Here is a 24370-nt window from a genome sequence, read left to right as displayed (position 1 = left end):
GCAATCTTGCTGAGTGCTTGTCAGGCCCTTTATCAGTTAGTTGAAGAAGGTTTCATGTTCTGGACTGACAGTATTTCTGGAGGTTTCACTGAACCTCAGGCACCTCTCTGAGAGGTACCAAATTCCCTAGGCTTATGATGGAATTGATTTAATCCATTGGACAATTCTTTCCTAGTTTTCCAGGGCAAAGAGTTTCATTCTTGGTTGGTGCACTTTGAGTGGAATTGTGCAGTTATGGGAATGACCTGTATATATAAAGTAATTGTGGCTTCAGGGGATTTATAAAGCGTGTTGACATGTCAGACAATAAAAACAACGTTATCTACTATTTATTGAGCTCCCACAATGTTTGAGGGATTGTGAGAAGCCTTTGCATATTTTATTTGGGATTACCACCACAACAGTGGAGGGCACGGAAGATTAATCACATTTACTGAACTCTTACTCTGTTTGAGAGCACACATGTGCCAAGAATGCTGCTACACATTTTTACGATTTCATTTGTTCCTCACAACAACCCTGTGAGATAGGTATTATTATGATCCCATCTCACTGATGAGGCTGAGACATAGAGAGGGTGAGAAATTTGCCCAAGGTCACAGGCTAGCAGGTAAGGGAGCTAGGATTCAAACCCAGGCAGTTTGACATTAGAGACCTCTTGGTTAATTGCTGAACTTGGCTGCCTGCTTTCTTATAAATGAAAACTGAGGCTCAGAGAGCTGGACTATCGTATCTGAGATCACACAGCAAACATGGGTAAGACACAGGACTCAAATCCATGTCCATTCAGTTCCAGTGCAAGGCATTTTATACTCAACCTCAGAAGCAGAAATGACACATGGGATCACTACAGAAATTATGCAGAGAAATGGAGATCAAAGCTACTGGTCTGGACCCCAGCCCAAAGCCAGCCCAGCCAGCTTCCAGCATAGCTACTTCATTGGTCTGTGCTTGGGTCTCCAGCTGAGCTCTACAAGCAGAGCCCAGCTCCCCCAGGTCTTTGACAGACTTGTACAGTGAATTACTGCCAGAGCCAAGCCTGGAATCCAGGACTCCTCATGCAGTGCTCTTTCTCTCATTGTTATAACAGGGATCCTAAGGCCCAGTGTGCTTAAAGAGGAGCCATACAGGTTACAGAGGACAGTTAAGTGCAGCATGTAGGAACTCTGACATTAGAGTGCCCATGTGCTTTTGAAAAGGGCAGCCATTAAATAAATTATGGTAAAATATACAGTGAAATACTATGCGGCTTCATAAAAGAATGAAGACGCTTCAGTATAACGTTATGGATGATTAATATATTAAGTGAAAAAGAACAAGACGGAGGGCAGTGTGTACAATGTGCTCATTTTGAGGAGAGAGTTAAAAAAAGAGTTGAAATCTTTTATTCATATTTGTTTATGTATGCACTAAAATAATCTGAAAGAACAAATAAGAAACCAAGATACTGATGAACTAGTTACCTGTGTGGTGGTGTTGATGGGGTGGATTTGGGAATTGGTGAACAGGGGAAAGGGATAGTAGGGAGATTTTGCAACATGTGCCTCTTTATATTTTTAGGTTTTTGAATAATACGAATGTTATTACCCATATAATGTATAACGTGCACAGATATGCATGCACGCACACTACCCAAAAGCAGCTGCATAGGAAAGCAGTCTATTCCTCAGCCACAGCCAGCTTTCTGGGAATATGACCCGAATGTTAGTTCTTCTGGGTTTTCAAGGGAACTTGGAAATCTACTTTTTTTTTAAAATTCCAAGTTTTAGTTTCAAATGTTCATTGCTAATATATAGAAATATGATAGGTTATTGCAAATTAACAATGTGTCCTGCAGACATGCTGAACTTGCTTATTAGTTCTTAGGAGCATTTTTTTGGTGGAGTCTTTGTGATTTTCTCTGAAGTCAGTGATATCATCTGTGAATAGAAACAGTTTAATTCCTTCCTTCCAGTATACCTTTTCTTTCTTTTTCTTTCCCAGATAGAACTTCAGCTAGTATGATGTTCAGTCAGAGTAGCAAGAGCAGATATCCTTGTCTTGCTCCAGATCTTAGAGGGAAAACACTCCATCTTTCATCATTAAATGTGATGTTAGCTATAGGTTATTTATTGATGCCCTTTATCAGGTTAAAGAAGTTCTCTGTGTATTCCTAGTTTGGTAAGTTTTTATCATGAATGTTGAATTTTGTCAAATACTTTTTTTGCATCTATTGAGAAGATCGTATGGATTTCCTTTTTAGGTTTTTTAATATGGTAGATCATACTGATGATTTTCAAATGTTGAACCAGCCTTGCATTTCTGGAATAAACCCAAGTTTGTCCTGGTTTATTGTCATTCTTATATATTCATGAGTTAGATTTGGTAATATTTTGTTGAAGATTTTTGTGTGTGTGTCTTTGTTCATGGGGAATATTGGTCAGTAGTTTTCTTGTAATGTCTGGTTTGGTATTAGGATAAAGCAGGTGTCATAAAACAAGTTGAGAATTTTTCCTTAATTTTTTAAATTTTTAAATGATGATAAAAATGACTTACAGAGTGTTGTAGGCAGTGTGGTGAGTGAATAACTCACCGCAGCCTCAGAGCAACTCTGTGAGGTATGTGCCATAATTACCATCATCCCATTTTATAGAGGGGGAAGGTGAGGCACAGAGCAGTTAAAGTCACTTACCTAAGGTCACATAGCTTATAAGTAGCAAAGCCAGGACTCAGACCCTAGAGGTCTATCATCAGACCGTATACTTTTAGCCTGTTTACTAGATTTTCTCAAAAGATGTTTACAAATGAATGAGACACATCTGGAGTGCTCAGTCCATCTTACTGGTTACCATTTTCCCACCCCTGGTTAACAGCAACTGTAACTACTGTGTGTCACAGCACCGACTATCTGTCAGGTGACAGACTCATCATCTCCATCTCGCACTGACCCTCACAGGCAGGTATTAACCTCTGCTTTCTCCTGGTTACTGGCTCCCCTACTGGCAGTTGCAGAAATGCTCCTCTCTGCTGGGTGGTGTGTGGTTTCAGGCTATCATCTTCCTTACCTTGTCTCCTTTAACATCCCTGGTGCCTTTTAGAAGGTAAATTTAAAAAATATCTTTCAAATCTCGTTTAATTTTGCCTGCTCCTTCCTTATCAGCCAGGCTCACCCGTCTTCTTAGCCGCTTCTTCCCCAGGCATCAGGCTCATCTCTTCTTCCTGCACTGCCTTCTGCTTTTTACTGTTTTGCCCCATCAGTGTCCCCAACTCTACCTTGTTAGCTTGGCTGGCTTATTATATGCATTTTGAAAGGTGAGAAGCATCTTGCTTACTTAAAAGGAGGAGAAAAGAGAGAGTTTTAGGGACAGCTGGGACACCAGTTTTTTCCATTGAGCACAACATGAAGAACTGAGGTTAGTTAAAAGAACTTCCTGGCAATAATGAAGGCACTGTGGTGGACTTGAAAGAGCAGATGTTTGCACACTGGCTTGACTGTGTGACTATAGACAAGATGCTCCACTTCTCTGAATCTCAGTTTGCTCATCTGTAAAAATGGGTTCAGAGAACTGTACAGATCACAGGGATGTGGTGGGGATTGAGTGCAATAATGTAAGCATTTAACATAGAAAAAGATCCAGTGTGGAGAAGGCACCAATAAGTGCTTTCCTCAGTCCAGATGGTGTGCTAAGCCAGTTTGTATAGACAGTCTTATTTAATATATACCATCTATGTGGGTAGTAGATAAAATGAGGTGGGGAAAATTATGGTACAGAAAATTAAGAGTTCTTAAATGGCAGATTCTTAAGAGTTCTTAACTGCTAATAGTTCACATTAGGACCCCCTGGGACCCATTCCAGACCAGTTAACTTAGATTGTCTGGGGCCATTCCTAGAGGCAGGGTATTGGACCACATGGTTTTTCCCAAGCTCTTCCTTTCAGTCTAGAGACTGAAGGTGGTAAGAAACATCTGTGCTTCTTCTAGTTAGTGGCTCCTCTATTGCCAAACACTCAGCCACTCCCCACCCACCCTTTGGTTTCCACCCATGTTTCCAACCACCCTGTGAAAATTTGGAAATGGGGTGAGTCCACTGCCAGGAAAAGTGATTCAATTAAAATCTCAGTTTTCAACAATATTACCAAGCCCTGTGGTCTGTTACTTCACACCCAGCATAGCTGTGTATCCCGGTCAGTAGCAGAGTAATGAAGGCTTGCTAATTGCTGGTGGCTGAGAGTGGGGAGGGGATACTGTAGTGAGCTCAGCAGGAGTAAGGTGCTGAGCTAAGTGCTTTTCTTGTGGCTCCCAGCCCCTTTCTGGCTCACATGCCAAGCACCCCCCCCCCCAACAATCAAATCAGCTTCATGATGACCACAACTGCAGCACCACAACAACAATCAGCGTGTGGTGTGTGGGGCCCTCAGCTGAGTGCTTAACTTGCACCATCTCCATCAGTGTTTTTATTTCTCACCATCATTCCAGGAGTTAGCTGCTTTCCTAATGCCTATTTTACAGATGTAGAAACTGAGACACAGAGTCACAGAAGGTCTACATGTTAACACCAAGCTCTGCTTCATTCTACAGTCTGCATTCTTGGTTACCAGGACATAATTGCCCCCCTTTATGGGTCTAAGGGAATGACTTAATGATTTTACCTTTGAACCACCTTGCAAGCCATTAACAAAACCATTATCACCCCATGGTCTCTCCGAAAGCCAAGCCTCTTCAGTCATTCTTTTCCAGAATGCTTGGTCCTTCTGCATCTACCACAAGCTCTGCTTGTGAGCTCCTTGAACTCCGGGACTGCACCTTAGGGATCCCCTAAGATCCCTTAGGCCCCTCTTCAGCACTTGGCATAAAGTAGGTAGTCACAACTCTTAGTACCCATCAATACTTTCCAAGTTCTCATCCCAATCCCTCCCTCTTTTAAGTCTCTATATCCTGGGCTCAGTCTTGATGAGCCTGTCCTGTGCCTAGCACTGCCTGGCACACAATAGGTGCAAATGCTGTGGGTCAGAAGGCCCTAGCTGGCATAGGAGTTAGCTGTGGACGTGTTGAGGTACCTTGTCTTCCACCTTGAGGTGTTTCAAGGTCTGAGTTTCCCCTGTTCTGCTCATCCTCATGTTCCTGCTCTGGACCCTTGGAGCCTCCCTTTGTCTTTATGTCTCCATCCCTTAAAGAAAAGCCAGAGAGAGTGGCTACTTCAGTCAGCAGAGGAGATAGAGGGGTGAAGGGGGAGGGTCAGAGTAATTCTGATGTGAGAGGTGAAGGGAAAAGGGGGCCTGCCACTTCTCTGGGTCAGCAAGTGTCACCAATAACCAACCTTTCCAAAAACTCACTCACCTTAGGAGAGCTCTGGGAGAGGCTCAGGAGGGCTGACAGGGGGAGGTGGGGACTGGACTGAAATCAATTCCTGTTCAAGGTAATTACAGGACACGTGCTGCTGCCCCAGTAGGGCGAATCAGAGGTTGAGCATCTCCCAGGGCAGCCAGAGCGATTAGTTAGTAATAAAAACCTCATCACTCGCTGGGAGAGAGGTTCGGTGATTGTAAACTTAGCTTTCTCATGCCTGCCAAAATTTGGGCGCGGGGGGGGGTTGTAGCATTTATTTAAACAACCTTATCAGGGCTCCTGACCACCAAGTTTAATGTTTTGAAAAGGAAATCTCAGCAAGTCTCTCAGAAATCCAGCTCCCAAGTTCCCAGGATCCTGGGATGCGGAATGACAGAGTAGATGATGCTGTGATTCTAGGCTGTACATTGGATTTTCTTCTTTGTGCTTTCCTTTTCCCTCTCTCATCTCCCTGTAAGTGATCTTTAGGAATCTTTCTGCACACAGACTGTCTCAGGGTCTATCTGGAAGAAGGGTTTATCTCAAGCTGGAACCCCAGGAAACCCCTCCCCCCTTCACAAACAGCAAGCACCCCCAGCCCCCAGCAGCTCAGCTCTCTTCAGGAATTCAGCACCAGTCTCAGCCACACTTTGGAGAGGATGTTAAGCTGTGGGACCAGCTGGACATCTGCAGCAGTCGTCAGCTGCCCAGGGTGGGTAGACAGGGAAGCAAAGCCAGGGGACAGGCATGTCCTCAAGGAGACTGTGACCCCCTGAAGTGGTGGCCTCGGTAGCCCGTGTGTCTCTGGATCCTTGCCCTGGCCAAAGCGTGGTTCCAGAGCTACCCTGACCCTTCTTAGCCTGCCTGGAGACCTGCAGTTTGCTTAGGGGATCACAGGGGCTCATCCCTTGCCCCATCCCAGTGGCTCCAGAGAAAGTGTGCTGGGTATCAGAGTCTCCCGCTTCACCTCGAATCAGGCAGGGACACGCGGTGGGGCAGAGGGGCAGAGGTTTCCTAGGGCTGGGGTGGATGTGGGGGGGGGCGACAGGAGAAGTGAAGCCCCCTAGTAAGCCATCTGTCTGGACATGCGGTCAAATCTCATACACAGCCCCCACTGGCACCGTCAGGGACACGGATCCCTTCAGATGCGCATACAAATACTCCAATCTACTGCACACTCACACCAATCCGTACTCAAAACATGCCCATCAGCTGCCGCGTACCCTCGTGACACACACACACACACACGCACACGCACACGCACACGCACACACACACACACACACAGAGGAACAGACAAGAGTCCCCGCCAGGCCACAGCAACTTCCTTTCTCCCAGTCTGGAAATGTCCGCAGTTGCCCTTAAGGCTTAAACTTTTTCAGAGGGAGCGCCAGGGATCGCACAGCGAGCGTATCGAGGCCTGGGGGTTCTGGGCAGGGTTGCTCCTCCCTTGGGGCTCTTGGCTTCCTCCCTCTCCCACACTCTCCTCACCTGGTAAACCGAGGCACAGCAGAAGGCTGTAGTAGACCACAGGCACGAAGCCTAAGCCGCAGACTGAGCCGGGGGACCAGGACAACGAGCTGTTGGCTACGAGGTGGGCGTGCGTGTGCTCCATGAGCTCTCCCCTCGCTCCCCTAGTCTCCGCGCCCGGCCTGCCAGCTCCGCTCTGGACGCCGGTTCGGTGGTGGCGGCGGCGGAGGCAGCAGCTGGAGCAGCAGCGCCTCTCTTCCCGCAGGACTTGCTTCTACCCTTTGCCGTGGTTCCCTCTGTTCCCTCCGCACCTGCTTGCTTGGAGTCCTGGCACGGCCCTTGTGTAGGGCACAGGGCGCTGGGCGCAGGGACTCGGGAGGGGCTCCCGGAGCTGGTCAGTGCGCCTCCCACCTCGGACCTGCTAGGCTCCCGCCTCGGAGACGGGAAGCTGGGAACCTGCTCCCCGTAGCCAATCAGCAACTGCCTGGACGCGGATGATGGGCGAGGGGGGTGGATGCACGGGAGGAGGGGGTCCCAGCTGCTGCTTACAGCTCCGGCTTCAGGAGAGCAGTGAGACCTGGGAACCCCAGAGGAAGACCCGAATGGGAATCGACTACCCCTTCTCCACCCCCTTGCGGGAGGGGCGTGGTGTGGGTGGGACCTGCTTCTCCTGCATCGGCTCCGTACTCCTCCAGCGTGTCCTCAGTTTGCCTTTCTCGACTCTCCTAGCCACTTCTCTTATGCCTTGCAAGTGCTCTGAGTCCATCTCCATATAGAGGATACTCTACCTAGGGCATGGGGGTAAGAGGAAGCTGTTGGAGGCAGGATGCTCAAGGGTTGTCATTTCTCCAGGGCCAGAGGAGCTGCTCTTGAAAGGAAGTGTGCATGCGTCTCAGTGCATGCGTTGATTCTGGGGAAGGCCAGAGGTGGAGTATCCCTGAGTGGATTGCCTTTGAAGGGGTTACAGGCTGGCTAAGAGAAGCCGGCCACACTGAGACCTTCTGTCAGGAATAAGGATGTTGCAACCATTCACACACACGCTCCCCCACACTCACACAAAGATACACAATACCCAGTCATGTGGGTGCACTTATGCGAGCATGCGGAGGCCCTCTCATCCCTCACCCAGACACGTGAAAACAGAAGTGCACCCTTATCAATATGCACAAAGACCATACTCACATGACATCTCAGACACACACAAACTCGTGTGGGCATCATCTAGGGGTGGTTTAGTGTTTGAAAGTTGTGTGAAGTATAGGAGAGGTAAGTAGGTGGGACCTAGGCAGTCTTGGAGAGTTGGGGTGAATGGGCACCTCCCTTTTACTTCAGTGTAGGAGGTTGAAGAGTTCCTAGTGCAGCTCTTCTAGAGGCCACAACATATTCGGGTAGGGAGAGAAATCAGGGGCTCAAGACAGCATGTGTGAGAATTAGATTCTGTAGAAATACCTAGGAGAGGCATTTCCAGGGGCTGGGTGTAGCTGCTGCCAGTTAGTGCAAGAGCATGTGATAGCTCAGAGAAGCCTAAGGCCCCTTTTTGTTCTGCCCACCCCCCCTTCATTCCTGGAAAGAAGGAACTGGCTGGGCTTTCTGCAGCCTCTTTCAGGTTTCCTAAGATGGAGGAGACCCCTGCTTTTTCATGCCCAGCAAAGGGCATGTGTCCATTCCCCATCATTGTTAGGGGCTCCCCAAGACAGGCACTGGGGGTGGGGGTGGTAGTAAACTCCGGTGCAGCCAGGGCCAGGCAGTCTGCAGAAGGGAGGGATCTGCTGGGTCTGGCTGGGTCTGTGGTGAACAGAGAGGCTGGTGGTCCCCTAAAGGGACAGATTATTAAAAAGAGTCATGTGGGTCTGGTGAGCACAGGTCTGATATTCCAAGCCAAGTTGGATATTGGAATTTTGTTGTGAACTCTCTCATTTAAATGTGACTGCTCTGAACAAAAACAAAACAAAAACTCCACTGTGTTGATAAATAAAGCAGTATCATTGCAGAGGTTCAATAAATAATGACTCAAAACCCTATAGATTTGTCTGTAGGCAACCTAACTGAGATGAGAAGCTGGGGCTAAGAGCGGGAGTGTATGTGGTTTGACTGAGCTCCCCAATCTATTCAAGGACCTCTCAACATTGTGACTCAAGGATAATGCCTCAGGGCTTTTGCCCTGGCTATTCCTAAACAGTCCTATTTAAAATTGAAATCTCCACTACTACCCTCCAACATGCTCACTTCCTCTGCCCCTCCCCTGCTTAACTTTTCTCCATCGTGCTCAGCACCATGGTCATACCACATGCAGTCTATTTAATTAGTTGGTTTCTTACCTGTTTCTGTTCTCAGAGGGGCAGGGCCTTTTGTCTGTTTTGTTCACAGTTGCATCACCACCTTCTGTACTGTGCCTGCATATTGTACACTCTCAGTAAACATAGAAAGAATGGAAGGCCCCAGCACCCATTGACTTAGGACATGTGGGACGTGGGGAGATGAGTTTATCTTTGTCTCTCTTTGCAGGCCAGACTGTCAGAATGTGGGATGCTGTGAGGGTTGGGGGGCATAGTCTCAGATTTAACCTGTAATTATCATGTCTGACTAGCCACTCTAAAAATGATTTGTGTGGTTTGGATTATGGGGATCTAGTCAGAAACTCCTTATAAGGCTGCCTAGATGACTCAGTTGGTTAAGCGACTGCCTTTAGCTCCGGTCATGATCCCGGAGGCCCAGGATCGAGTCCCAAATTGGGCTCCATGGGGAGTCTCCTTCTCCCACTGACCTCCCCTCTCACTCACTCTCTCTCAAACAAATAAATAAAATCTTTATTAAAATAAAAAAGAAACTCTTTATAAAACTAGAAACTTGGCTGGGCATAGGAACAAGGCTGCATGGGGAATCTTGAGGGACCTTATTTTTTTCTGAGCCTGTATTTCCCCATCTATAAAATGGGGATGAAAGGAACCAGGGATATACCTTGTTTCCAAGATGCTGGACAGGATGGGAGGCAGTAGAGAGGTGGAAACAGTGTAGACTGTGATCTGGAGAACGGGGGAATTGAATGGGGTGCTCTGCTGGCTCTATGGAGAACCCTGGCAGCCTGTCAAGGTCAAAGTTTCCTGGGAAATGGATGGGTTAGATGAGAAGAACTTTAAGATCCTAGGTCAGGCTTTTAGTCCTGGGAAGGGACAGGTTGAGTCAAGAACAAAGTCTGTTTAGTTTTGCTCAAGGGCTGAGCCACTTGACTGGCTCTGTAAGATGAGCATCAACTGTGGTTAGCTAAATTCATTCACTTATTCATTCTCTCAGCAGACTTTTACTGAACATTTAAAATGTGTGTTGATCAGGACCTGCTGCATCATTGCAGGGCCTAATGCAAAAATGAAAATACAGGGCTTCTTGTTCAAAAATTAAGAATTTTAAAGTGGCAGTAGCAGAGCATTAAACCAAGCTTGGAGCCCCTTTTAAGTATGGGGCCATGTGTGCCTGTACAGGTCACACACCCATGAAGCTGGTCCTGATTAAGATACAGAGGTGGGAAATAAGAGTTAACGTTTACTAGGCAGGGGTTTTATGATGAGACAGCTGTGTCTTAACTCATTACATCCTCACAGTAACACTAGAAGGAAGGTACAATTACTAGCTCAATTTTACAGGCGATATACCAAGGCACAAGGAAGTTTAGTAAGTTGCTCAAGTTCAGCTGACTGGGATTAGGTCCAGGGTAGTCTGGCTCCAGAGCCTGTGCTGGAACCACTTCCACTTAGTGGAAGGACAGGCATACAGCAGGAACCTGTCACACTGTGATATAAGCCCCATGGGACTCAAGGGCAGGGACTTCATCTGTCTTTTCTGCTGTATCCCCCATTCCAAGGACATACCTAGTGCCAGGTGGATGAACAGAAATCAATCTTTTTTTTTTTTTTTTTAAGAAATCAATCTTAAATGAGTAAATGAATTAATATAATAAATATATACAAGTAATGTTAGAGGAAGGAGTTGAAAATTCAAATGCCTGTAAGTCTGGACAGGCAATAAACATGAATGAGACAGAATTACTTATTGCACATTCTTTACTTCCATAAAGAAATATGCTGTCTCCCATTTTCTGGAAACACTTGGCCCTCTTGGTCTCGCTTCCATTTTTCTATGCTTTGATGGAGGCAGTGGTCTAAAGGAATAATTCTTTTCTCTAGGAAAAGTGGAAGCACAAACATAAATTGTAACTAACAGAACTTAGAGTTGAGAATGCAAAAGGGAGTGGTGGGGACTGTAATAGACTGGAAGTATGTGCTAGCCACTGTACTGAGTTCTGGATATATAGTTGTTTTAAGAAGTTGACATGGTCTCTGATTTCCTGAATCTTAAATGTAAGACCTAGGCATGAATCAGTTCATCTGACACATACACACACATGCACACACACAGAGTTTTAAACTTGGATAAGTGCTATCAAGAAGAAAATCAAAGGGGGAATGCCTGGGTAGCTCAGTTGGTTAAGGATCTGCCTTTGGCTCAGGTCATGATCCCAGGGTTCTGAGTTCGAGCTCCACATCGGGCTCCTTATTCAGCTATGAGCCTCTTTCTTCCTCTCCCTCTGCCTGCTGCTCTTTCTGCTTGTGTGCTCTCTCTCTCTCTCAAATAAATAAATAAATAAATAAATAAATAAATAAGATCTTTAAAAAAGAAGAAGTCAAAGGAATGAGAGAACATGCATCAGTGAGATCTGATATAGTCTGGCAGTCAGGGAAGGCATCTCTCAGGTAGTGATATTTCAATCTTAGGTGAAAAGTGAAGGATGAGTAAGGGTTAATTAGGTAAAGGGATGTGGAGCTGGGGTTAGGGGAGCATCCGTAGTCAGAGGAAAGAGCAAGTGCAAAGGCCCTGGGGTGTGATAGAGAAGGACTCTTTGAAAAACTAGAAGACCAGGGAGGCTGGGGTGCAGTGATTGGGGGTGGGCGGTACATGGAGCTGGATGTGGTTGGAGAATGGAGAGGGGGGGGCTTGCAGGCTGTGTCAAGGAGTTTGGTCTTATCCATAGTTTAAAGCAGGGGAGTCCCATGATTAGATTTGCATTTTAAAACATTTGCTTTGTCAGGGAGGTGGAGGATTGATGGAAGGGAGGCAAGAACGGAGGTGGGAAGACAAGTTACAAGGCTGTCAGGTTGGACATGTGAGAAATGATGGCAGCTTGGACTAGGGCGGTATTGATGGAGTGGACTTCATCCCGGAAGCTCGGAGAGTAGTGCATGAAGAGAGTGGGGAGAAGGAAGGGGTGGGAGAGAGAGATGAAGAGAGAGAGACACACACACACGGAGACAGACAGACAGGAAAAGAAAAAAGAAAGACAGAGACAGAGATATGGAGAGAAGGCACAGTGAAGATGGATGAATAGACCGATTGATAGGGAGGGAGACATATGCAGTGATTATGACTGAGGTTGTTCTGGATGGGAAGGTTGGTGAAAGGGGCTTGGAGCTACCTAGGACCACACTGCTCACCCATTTTGTGCCCCTACCTCCCATAAGAGTGTAACTTGTCCTTTGGTTTCTCCTCACTTTATAAGGCTCCTCTAAAGGGTGGCCTCATACCCTAAGGTACCCCCACCTCCCTGACACCCATCTTCTCCATCACTTATCACATTGTGTCCCTGACCGAGGGTTACTTGTTACCTCTGCTTCCTGGATTCAGATCCAGGAAGATTCAGATCACCTCGTGGGCAGGATAAGTTTCCCACCTCTTTGAATCTTCCGTTCAGAACCTAACTGCACTGTATATAGTGTACCTGTTAACAGTTGAGGCCTTGAACCCAGACTTAGGTATGAATTCCTAGTAACTGTAGTCCCCAGGACTTTGTTTTAATTGAAATTGATAGAAAAAAAGCTATTTAGTTTTTAAAAAGGAATGTATTAATCCTTATAACCAAAAAAATTCAAAAGTTGGCTGGACTTTAGGCCTGGCTGGATCCAGGAGCAAAAATTATCCACCCCCTTCTGCCTGTGGGCTCTGCTTTTCTTTGGATTAGTTGCATTCTTAAGCAACTTCTTACAATATCATAAAAAAGATGGATACCAGCATCCCTGCATTTATCCTATTGGATTAGTAACCTGAATTGAGAGGAAATTTTAGTGTGAGTCCTGGGGGAGGCTCTCAACGGACTACCCAGACCCATTTGCCCATCTCAACTAAACTCACCATTTGAATTGGGTTTCTTTCTTTTTCTTTTCTTTTTTTTTTTTTGATTTTAAGATTTTTATTTATTTATTTGACAGACAGAGATCACAAGTAGGCAGAGAGGCAGGCAGAGAGGAGGAAGCAGGCTCCCCACTGAGCAGACAGCCCGATGCGGGGCTCAATCCCAGGACCCTGGGATCATGACCTGAGCTGAAGGCAGAGGCTTTAACCCACTGAGCCATCCAGGCGCCCCTTGAATTGGATTTCTATAGCCAACCAGAACTGCACTGATTGGCCAGGTGGGGCTTATGGGCCCAGTGATGGAGCCAAGAGAAAGGATCAGTTCTTCCCAAACCACATGGACTGACTACGAGAGGAGGTGGATCATATAGTCAAAGGAAACATGGTATTTTGTAACAGGAGAAATGAGAATAGATGTTGAGCAGGCAAAGCAACACATGTCTGCAAGCTGAGTTCAGCCTGTGGGATGCCAGCTTGCTAATCCTCTGTTAGAGATAGGTCATATATTTTATTTAATTTTCAGTTATGTATTTAATTAAAAGATAGACTTTATTTCTAAAAAAAGAATGAAATATAGACTTTAATTTTTAGAGTATTTTTAGGTTCACAGCAAAATTGAGTGGAAAGTACAGAGATTTCCCTTATAACCTCTGCCCCACATATGCTAGACCCCCTCGTTATCAGTGTCCCCCAGCAGAGTGGTACATTTGTCATAATGGAGGAACCTACACTGATGCATCATTATCATCCAGCATCCCTGATTTACATTAGGGTTCACTCTTGGTGTTGTACATCCGTGGGGTTGGACAAAATGTGTAAGAATATGTATCCACCTTGACAGCATCACAAAGAGTAGTTTTGCTGCCCTAAAAATCCTCTGTGCCTCACCCATTCATCCTTCCTTCTCCTTAATGCCTGTGTTTTATTTTTTATGTCAGAAATACTCTGTATGTGCACCATGAACAGATACTGAACTCTGGTTAGTAGCATGCATGCTGAAGCTCAGAGGTGAAGTGTCCTATTGTGTGCCACTAACTATGAAGTGTACCAAAAATCAAATGGATTGATGGGTAGATAGAAGAAGGGTTACATATGTGTTAACCCAAAGAGATCTTAATAGTAGAATCTAGGTCATGGGTAAATGAGTTTTTACTGTAAAATTCTTTCAGTTTTGGTGTATCCTTGAAAATTCTTATAGTAAAATACAGGAAAAAATATCTTGTGTACTATGTCTTGGGCATGTTGGTTATTACAAGCTATTGTCAAAACCAACAGCTTCTGGTGGTGTTGCACTTCTTTACAAATTCAGTCTCGGAAGTTGTTGCAAAAGACAATTCCTTCCCTGCTATTAGGCTGTCAAAATAGTACCTGACATTTCCCCTGATGCTTCGGTTCTCCCCTGACCTTGGCCAACTTTGCTGGAGTTTTGACCAGTTTGTCTTTGTCTGCAGGCTCTTGTTTGCTTTCCAATAAGAACCGTAGCATTGCATTTCTCTGCGTGTTTGTTTTACTCCACGTGCATGGTTTGTTGTTGCGGACGTCTAGTTGAGCTGCTGAGAATCCATCCATGCCAGCGCTCCTTGCAACAACCATTCATTACAGTTCTTTGAGGGGCACGTCAGTTCTTACAGAATTTGGATAAAGTCTTTTGTTGCTTGCCACTGATCTGTTGAAGAGGTCATGGACTGCCACAGAGCAGGAAGAGGATATTTCCACAGATGTATCTCTCTCCCCTGCAGCCCTTTGGAGGAAGAAGGGGTCCATGTTGCATTTCACATGGGCAGATTTCATCAAGAGGCGAAGAATGAAGATAATGTGAAGGAAACAGGGCCTTTGCGTGAGAGGAAGAGGGGGCCGAGGGTCAGGGCAGTGTGTATGTGTGTGGACATGTGTGTCCACGTATATGTGTTTGTATGTGTGTGTGCACACATGCATCACACACATCTGTGTGTGTCTGTATATGCGTTTTGTGTGGGTGCACCTGTGTGGCAGCTTGAGGGTGGTGTAATTGACCAGGAGTTTGAAGCATGAGGAAAACAGTCTTTTCTCTCTGGTTCAGAGAGACCCAGGAGATTCTTGAGTATCTTTTCAGACTCACTTTGCTCCTTTCCCCTTACCCAACAAGAGTGATTTGGGGGAGAGTGAGAAAAGAGGGATAGATGGACGGAAAGAGTGAGTGAAGTGGGGGAGAGGAGAAGAGAAGAGAGAGGGGAGATGGAGGAAAGAAATAAAACCATTATCACCAAACTGCCTGTCTCTTATCAGGCAGGGAAACATGTAATGGCAAAAAGTATTCAGTGGGTGACATGTTGTGATAATTTGAGCATTTATGTAATCTCTGGGCAGTAGTTATTTCATATTCAGGAGATGTGCAGAATCTTATTCCTCTTCCCAGCAGGTCTTGATTTCCTTTTGGAGAGTGAACCTCTCTGCCTGGTGTGGTCTCTGAGCAAATTTAGGTGCCTGCTGCTCATTTACAGAAGCTGAAGGGGCCAGATCCTCTGACTCAGGACTGTTGGGGTGGAAGGGCAGGTATCTTAAACTTGGCCAATAGATTCTGTCTTCTGGGGCCCAGAATCTTGAATGAGTGAAACAAGGGCAGGAGAAGAGTTTGGGTTTCATTCATCTCCATAAGGGCTGTCCAGCAGGACTCACTTGCTCTGGGGCCATTATTTGTTGTTTCTTGCCCATTCTCATATCTATGGTTCCCTGTTTCCCAGTGAGCCCTCGAGTTATCTCCTCACTCCCATACCCATAGCAGTATTATTCATAATCCCCAAGATGTGGCCACAGCCTCAATGTCTATTTATGGGTGAATGGATAAAGAAAGTATAGTATATTCATACAGTGGAATATTATTCAGCCTTAGAAAAAAGGGAATCTTGTCATATGTGACAACATGGATAAAACTTGAGGACATTATACTGAGATAAGTCAGTCACAGAAAGATAAATACTACCTGATTCCTCTTCCATGAAGTATCTAAAATAGCCAAACTAATGGAAGCAGAGAGTAGAATGGCTATTGCCAGGGGCTTGGGGTGGGGGATCGGAGAGTTGCTGCTCAAGGAGCATCAGGTTTCAGTTATGCAAGAGGAATAAATTCTTGAAATCTTACCTTTAATGTCATGCCTATAGTTAACAGTGTTGTATTAAACACTTAAAATTTTGTTAAGTTAAATGATCTTACTACAAATTTTTAAAAATTAAAAAAACCCCAGGGGCACCTAGGTGGCTCAGTGGGTTGAGTCTCTGCCTTCGGCTCAGGTCATGATCTCAGGGTCCTGGGATCGAGCCCCACCATCAGGCTCTCTGCTCGGAGGGGAACCCGCTTGCGCCTGCCCCTCTGCCTACTTGTGATCTCTCTCTGTCTGTTAAAGTGAATAAATAAAATCTTAAAAAAAAAACAAAAACCCATAGTCTAGATAAGGCTATGTAGAGAGGTGAGGAGTACTTCTCCAAAAAAAAAAAGAAAAGAAAAAGAAAAAAAACCCCTCTCTTTTGTTTAAGTTAGGATTCTGTTGCTAGCAATGCAAAGACATGCATTGCTCCATCAGTGATCTTTGCTGTCATTAAAGTAACACTTCAAAATTTGATAGAATTTTACTTTTGACAGATACAGCCATGTACACCATTTTATTTTAATCCTCATTATTACCTGTGTGAAGTGGTCAGAGCTTAATTAGCTCTTCTCACACATAGGAAATTCATGGCCTGAGAGAGCAAAGTGCCCACACGATTACCTAGTATTTGAGAATTATGATACCCACAGAGATGATTCTGTCCAATTCCTGCATTTTACAGCTGAGAGAATTGAGGTCCTGGGAAGTTAAGTGAGGTGCCCATGGTCTCACACTGTATCACAGCTGGAACTCTTAGTCTCATGCCACTCCCTACAAAATTGACAATTGGTTCCAGAAGGGACATTAACTTGTTGTTGACATCATGTCTATGTGTTGTGTGAGTAAAAAGTTACCAAATACCACTTTCCTCTAATTTGTGTAATTTCAGAGGCCAGGAATTCTTTTTTTTTTTTTTTTTTTGAGGCCAGGAATTCTTATACACTGTATAACATCTAGAACAGATACTCAGGTTGTCAAACTGGAAGATGAGAGAAGGTTTGAATATTCTTTCTAGCTAGGTTATCATGAGAACATTCCCCCCATCCTGGAGCCTTTCTTTTTTTTTTTTTTTTCTCCCAACCACTACATTCCAACTGCTGAAAAGTCCAATTTTCTTTAAGAGCCTCAGAAATAGTCCTAAGAGGAAGGCATGGGGTATTAAGAGCAGTGAGAGTGAAGGTACTTACCAGAATCTTCCCCGCAGGGATAAAACATTGAAATGTACAGAAAGCATGACTCATCAATGTACAGATAAGGCTGGTTCTGTGAAGCAGCAAAGGAGACTGAAGCAGAGCAGCTAGAAAGGCCAGCAGGTAGGCAATCTAAGTGGCTGGGTCAGGCTAGGTGGGAGGCAGAGGAATGAACTGTCCTGCTCAGGAAAGTTTCAGAATGTCCTGAAAACCTGAGCACCAAAGGCTGTCTTCCCTGGAACGGCACTGTCATCCCCCGGACTCTGCATTCTTGATCTAGAGACTAATTTACAATGCAACATTGGATCCTAGTACCACTCTGCCTCTCTATAGCTGATGCTGTGGGAAGAGAAGCTGCCGGAGGCTTAGAGAGAGATTTTAGTGCTTGCCCTAACTTTGCAGGTGATGGTCAGTCATATACGTGAAAGCTAATTTTTTAAGGCCAGCAGTCACTGGAGCCTTCTCCAGAGACGCATAGGAGGCTTTCCCAGGTTGAAAACTTCAATTCTGGAAGCAAACATCGTGATCAGTCAGCATGGTGAGACTTCAGATTTTGCAGCTAGGTAGAGCTGGTTTGAAGAGGCATGTGTGACTTTGGCTGGGTCACTTTTCCTGTCTGCGTCATAGGTTCCAACATGTAAGCTAGAGATAAAAATGGCATCTACGTCATAGGGTTGTTATTAGGATAAATGAAATAACTCCATACTTCCTGAAATTTAGCGATTTGAGTACCGTGTGCATGATTTTTGCCACTTGTACTATTATTGACATGATATTGCTCTTTAATTAGATATTTAAAATTTATTTTAAAATTAATTTTTATCATGTAGAAGCAGATTCATTTCTCTTGTTCTATAAAAAAGGGAAACCATTTAAAGAATCATGGGGTGAAAAAAATGAATATCATTAAAATTCTAGCTAGAACTGTAGCCTGCCAAGGCTCTAAGACTTGTTCATTCTTTGTTGAAAAGAGAGATTAGCAAGTGGTAGAGAGGCGTTAAAGACATGCTAGCACCCACTTGAGACTTTCCCTTGATGTAATTAGAAAGATGGGAAAGGGATGAACTGTTCACCATGTGATTCAACGTTATTTAATACTGGGTCTAGGAACCCTTAAAATTATATCCTCCATGGTCTCTTGTCTTAGTCTGTTCAGGCTACTATAACAGAATACCTCAGAGTTTATAAACCACATAAACTTATTTCTTGTAGTTCTGGAAGCTGGAAAGTCCAAGATCGGGGCCAGCAGATTTGGTCCGCGGCTGGTGAGAGGTTACTTCCTGGTTCATGGCCAGAGCCTTCTCACTGAGTCCTCACATGGTGGAAGTGGCTAGGGACCTGTGTGGGGTCCCTTTCATTAGGCCATTAATCCCATTCATGAGGCTCCACCCTCATGACCTCACCACTTCCAAAGGCCATACCTCTTAACACCATCATCTTCGGTGGTTAGGATTTCAACATATGAATCTAGTATATGAGGGGGTGCACAGCATTCAGACATAGCATCTCTTGTGACTATATTTGGGAAACACTGCAGCGATGTATGCATCTTGCATAGTGCTTGGCCCATAGGATACGTTTACTCTTTTTTCCTTGTCCTTTGTCATTGTTGCTTTTTAAGTGACTGTTGGGAGTTTCAAGTATGGTAGCAACATTTCCAGGGGTGAATATACCTTTTATTATTTTTTTTAATCAGTTGTCAGCGTTGGTTTGATTTTTGAAAGGTGGTTGGGAAATTTGTTCTCAGTTTAAAATGCAGGTCAGAACCCACGGTGCTATAGGATATTTTCTGGTCTAAATGTAGCATTAGAGGTCAAAATATGTCATAGCAGGAAGGGGAAAGAAGTAAAATTTTTTTTTTTTTTAAGACTGCATTCATTCATGACAGAGCGAGAGAGGGAACACAAGCACAGAGGAGCTGGAGAGGGAGAAGCAGGCTCTGTGCTCGAGCCTGATATGGGGCTCCATCCCAGGACCCTGAGATCATGACCTGAGTTGAAGGCAGACGTGCAACCGACTGAGCCACCTAGGTGCCCCTAGCCAATTTAATTTTTATGAAAACCTTTATTACCTAGGCATTGATTCCATTTTACAGATGAGAGGTTAAGTAACTTGACAGGATTAGGTAACTAGTAAGTGATGTAGCTAAGAATTGAGGACTGCTTTGTCTGTATTAAAAGCCCCACATTTTTAAAAATTAAATTAAGTTTAATATTTAGTTTTTATTTTTATTTTTTAAAAGATTTTACTTATTTATTTATTTGACAGACAGAGATCACAAGTAGGCAGAGAGGCAGGCAGAAAGGGGGCGGGGAAGCAGGCTCCCTGCTGAGCAGAGAGCCCGATGTGGGGCTCGATCCCAGGACCCTGGGGTCATGACCTGAGCTGAAGGCAGAGGCTTTAACCCACTGAACCACCCAGGCGCCCCTTTATTTTTATTTTTTAAAAGCCCCACACTTTTAATGGCTACATGAGAATGCCTTGATTTCTTTTTTTTTTTTTTTTTAAATTTATTTATTTGTTAGAGAGAGAGCGAGCGAGCACAGGCAGACAGAGTGGTAGGCAGAGGCAGAGGGAGAAGCAGGCTCCCCGCGGAGCAAGGAGCCTGATGTGGGACTCGATCCCAGGACGCTGGGATCATGACCTGAGCCGAAGGCAGCTGCTTAACCAACTGAGCCACCCAGGCGTCCCAAGAATGCCTTGATTTCTTATATTATGGGAATCAGTTTCCTCATGTGTAAATGGGTATAACAAGATCTTTCTTTTCCCACTTCACGAGGTTGGTGGGGGAGAATCAAATAAGAATGGGTCTGAGAAAACCTAATGAAAACTCTAAATTACAAGAGATCATCTTTGCTAGTATGGATAACAATTGGTAGTAGACACAAGAAACATGATCCAGCAACCCCAGGTTAGAGGCACTGATGCTGAATTACCACCATCTACTTCCTCTGTTAAGGAGTCTGAATCTTTAGTCCCTCTTCCCCTCCTCTCACTCCCAGGCTGAATGCCTCATTCTGTTTCATATGCCCTGGGACCCTAACTCTTCTCCAAGGTGACAACCAGATAGTATGATAAATTAATTGGTGCCAAGGGGCTAAAGGGAAAATGATATAGGAGGTACTGGAAGCACTAAAATCTCAGTTCTCCTCTCCTTCCTTTCTTCCTTCCTTCCCGTATTCCATGTCTTTCTCCTTATCCTCTCCTACATCCCCCAGGATGTCCATGTTGATAATAACTTGTGGGAACATGCCCTCCATTTTCCCATCTTACCTTCCTCTATTTCATTGACTTTCAGTTGGGAGCAATTTTTCTTCCTAGGGCACACTTGGCAATGTCTGGAGATACTTTTGATTGTTACAACTGGAGTTGGAACACTACTACTGGTGTCTAGTGGGTAGAGAGAACTAAGATTGCTTCTCAACATCCTACAATGCATAGGACAGCCCCTACAACAATGAGCTGGCCCATGATCACCGTAGAGCTGAGGTTGAGAAACCGTGCTCTGCTATCATCAGATTACTTAAGGATTCCTGATTAAGGAAGATGAAGTCAGTGGGAAGAGAATAGCCAAGCCTTATTTTGGTTTCAGTTCACAGGTTTAGTTTGTTCAGCACCCAAGTCTCTCTTTTGCTCATGGATCCCACCTGCTAGACATAGGTTTAGGAGATTGGTCAAAGGGGAAGAAAAGACCCATGAGTGACCAATCAGAATCCTTCCCAGGGGGAAAAAAAAAAAAAAAGAATCCTTCCCAGGGAGGTTTTTTTGTTTTTGTTTTTTTTCCCCAAAGAGATAGTAGAGGAGAAAATTCTTCTTCTATTCTGGCCCAGGACCGTTGGAATATAAACTCAGAGAAAGCTCAGATAAATGATCATGAAACTAATGTGCAGAAAGAGGCAGCCAAAATGACACAGAGATGGAGGGAAGACTTGACAGCATTGGAGATACTGATACCAGCCATTTCTTAGGAGCAGGTTCAAATTGAGTGTCTGTCACTTGCAATCAAAGAAATCTAATTTAGCCATATTTAAGGGAAGTTCTTAGAGGAGAATTTTCTGGGTGCTGTGTGCATTGGCCTTACCTGTGTGGGATTTGACAAAGGGGATGTGATGTATGTTAGACAGATCTTGAGATCTGGACCTTTTTCGAGAGAAAATGCATAATGAAATAATGAAGTGTCTGGAGATTCTAAATAATGCACATATCAAGGAAAGGAGGTTTTTTTTGTTTTGTTTGTTTTTTCTTTTTTTTTTTTAAGAAAGGGTCATAAAAGGGACGCCTGGGTAGGTCAGTGGGCTAAAGCCTCTGCCTTCGGCTCAGGTCATGATCTCAGAGTTCTGGGATCCAGTCCCACATTGGGCTTTCTGCTCAGCAAGGAGCCTGCCTCCCCCACCCCTCTCTCTGCCTGCCTCTCTGCCTATTTGTGATTTCTCTCTCTGTCAAATAAATAAATAAATAAATAAATATCTTTTTTTTTTTTTTTAAAGAAAGGGTCATAAAAAAATTAAGTTCCAAATATTTTTCTTTCCTTATAGAGATGATTTATGTATTCTTCTCCCGTCATCAAATATAATTTGGAAGACTCAAGAGGAAAAGGAAAGCTTATTGTATTTACCCATATTTTTGTTTACTTTGTTCTGTATTCTTATTGTGATGAGGTTCCTTTTAAAAAATTATTTCCTATCTGTTTAGTGAGTTTTCTTTAGCCATTCTTTAAGCTGCTGATGATAAATTCTCTTAGTTTTCCTTTATCTGAGAATGTGTTGATTTCTTCTTTATTCCTGAAGGATGTTTTCACTGTGTATAGGATTCTGGATTGACAGTTCTTTTCTTTCAGTACCTGAAAATATGTCCTGTTTTCCTCTAGCCTCCATGGTTTCTGATAATAAATCTGATGTCATTTGGATTGTTTTTCCTATTGCCATTTTTTTAAGGTGTCATTTTTTTCTCTGGTTGTTTTTAGGATATTTTACTTGTCTTTATTTTCCAAAAGTTTAATTACTATATGTGGATCTCTTTGGGTTTGGGAGTTTCTTAGCTTCTTGAATCTGTAGATTTATGTATTTTGCCAAATTTAGGAAATTTTCAGCCGTTATTTCTTTGAGTAGTTTTTCAGACTCACCCTCTTTTCCCTCTCCTTTTGGGACCCTACTGACATAAATGTTAGATCTTTTATAGTCCGACAGGTCCCTGGGGCTCTACTCATTTTTCTCTTTCCAGTCTGTTTTCTTTCTGTTGTTCAGATTGGGTAATTCCTATTGTTTTATCTTCCAGTTCACTGATTATTTCCTCTCTCCTGCCTTTCTGGTGTTGAGCCTGTTCATTGAGTTTTAAAATTTCTGTTGGCATTTTTCAGTTCTAAAATTTTATTTGGTTCTTTTTCATATCTTCTATTTGTTTGCTGAGACTTTCCATCTATTTACTGAGGTTTTCTATTTCTTCATTTGTTTCCAGTGTGTTTCCAGTTGCTCACTAAAGCATTTTTACAATGGCTGCTTTAATTCCTTGTCTGATCATTTTAACATCTCTGACATCTTGGTGTTGGGATTTATTAATTGTATTTTTTATTCAGTCTGAGACCTTCCTGATTCTTGGTGTGAAAAGTGATTTTCAGGGACACCTGGGTGTCTCAGTTGGTTAAGCCACTGCCTTCGGCTCAGGTCATGATCCCACGGTCCTGGGATCAAGTCCCGCATCGGGTTCCTTGCTCTGCAGGGAGCCTGCTTCTCTCGCTGCCTCTGCCTGCCTCTGTGCCTGCTTGTGTGTACTCTCTCTCTCTCTCTGTATGTTTGTTTTATACATAATGTGCAGGGTTTTAGTTGCACTTAGCAGGAGGAACAGGGAAAGTATCTGCTTGACCTTTCTGGAAGCTACTTTCTTTTGTTAAGCACCTATAAAGAGCCAGAAATGTAGTGCAAAGTGCGTACTCATAGCAGACAGATCCAGCTAAGTCTGAATTCTGAATCCACCACTTACAGCTGTTCTGAGAATCAAAGACAATATATAACATTTCCTGAAGTACTTCACTTATATTCTCTCCTTTAGTCTTCACATCAAATCTGTGAGCTTGGTCACAATACATAATTTTACAGATGGGAAAACAGACTCAGTGAAGCAAAGTAATTTTCTCAAGATAATTTGGCTCTCAACTTGTCACCCTACCATGGATGAGGAAGTCCATAAGGAAATACACAGAAAAAGGACTATGGGGCTGGGAGCCTGGTGTGAGGTGGCAGGAGAATTTAGAGGAGTAGGCAGTGTGGTAGACGGGAAGTAACCTTGGAGTGGGTATCACAAGACCTTGGATCTGGTCCCAGCTGGGTCACTGGGTTAGTTGTGTGATTTCAGACAAGTGGCTTAACCTTTCTGGGACTTCCTTCTAGTGAATGTGGAAGTGTAGGGTAGATGGTACCTAAGGTGCTTTTCAGTGCTATATGCTATAATTTTACGATGATTTTACGATGAATCTAAGACATATTAAGTCCAAGGACATCCTAGGTGCAATATATGGGAGAATGAAGATCTATTAAATATATGGGAGAATGAAGATCTATTAAATTCAGAAACAGACACACAGAACTGGAATGCTGAAAATACTTTGGCAAAGACCTTGGGCAAATGGAAAAAGGAGTGATCATCCATGAAGTCCTTTGAATGCCTCAAAGTCATCAAGTAATTCAGGATGAGTATATTCTCAGAAGAGATGCCTTTTTTATGAGAAAAGGAGCTGGAATCTTTCTTTTTCTTATGACTTGCCTTGATGCCTCAGATGGATTTTAGTTATCTCCCACTTGGTATCTTATCTCATATGAGTCTTAACTTATTTACAAGCATGCCTTTCAAATACACTGTGAGTTCTTCCAAGACAGGAACTGGTTTTATACTGACAGTGCCAACTGAGGGTGTTTGAGCAGTCACTATGTGCTTGATCTTGTCTTCTCACAAATAACCCTCTGAATTATGTACTGTATTTACCCCCACCATTTTACATAGGAGAAAACTGAGGTTCAGAGAGGCTCAGGGACTTATCCAAGGGCATTCAGCATATGAGTGACAGAGCCCAGATTATTAGCTTAGTTATGTCTGGTGCTGACCTTCATTCTTAAT

General features: G+C 44.0%; 1 protein-coding gene across 1 annotated transcript in view; it reads right to left on the bottom strand.

Moving 5' to 3' along the window:
* Nucleotides 1-6920, bottom strand: part of GPR139 (G protein-coupled receptor 139) — a gene marked incomplete at both ends in the record, with an annotated part of 40077 nt that extends 33157 nt beyond the window's left edge. The window contains one exon of the mRNA XM_080830719.1: nt 6797-6920. Within this exon, the coding sequence (XP_080686845.1) occupies nt 6797-6920 (124 nt within the window). The remainder of the gene's footprint in view (nt 1-6796) is intronic.
* Nucleotides 6921-24370: the final 17450 nt, after the last annotated feature.

Source organism: Martes martes (assembly GCF_963455335.1).
Source record: "Martes martes genome assembly, chromosome: 18".
NCBI classification, from domain to species: domain Eukaryota; kingdom Metazoa; phylum Chordata; class Mammalia; order Carnivora; family Mustelidae; genus Martes; species Martes martes.
This window is presented reverse-complemented; position numbering and strand designations above follow the sequence as displayed.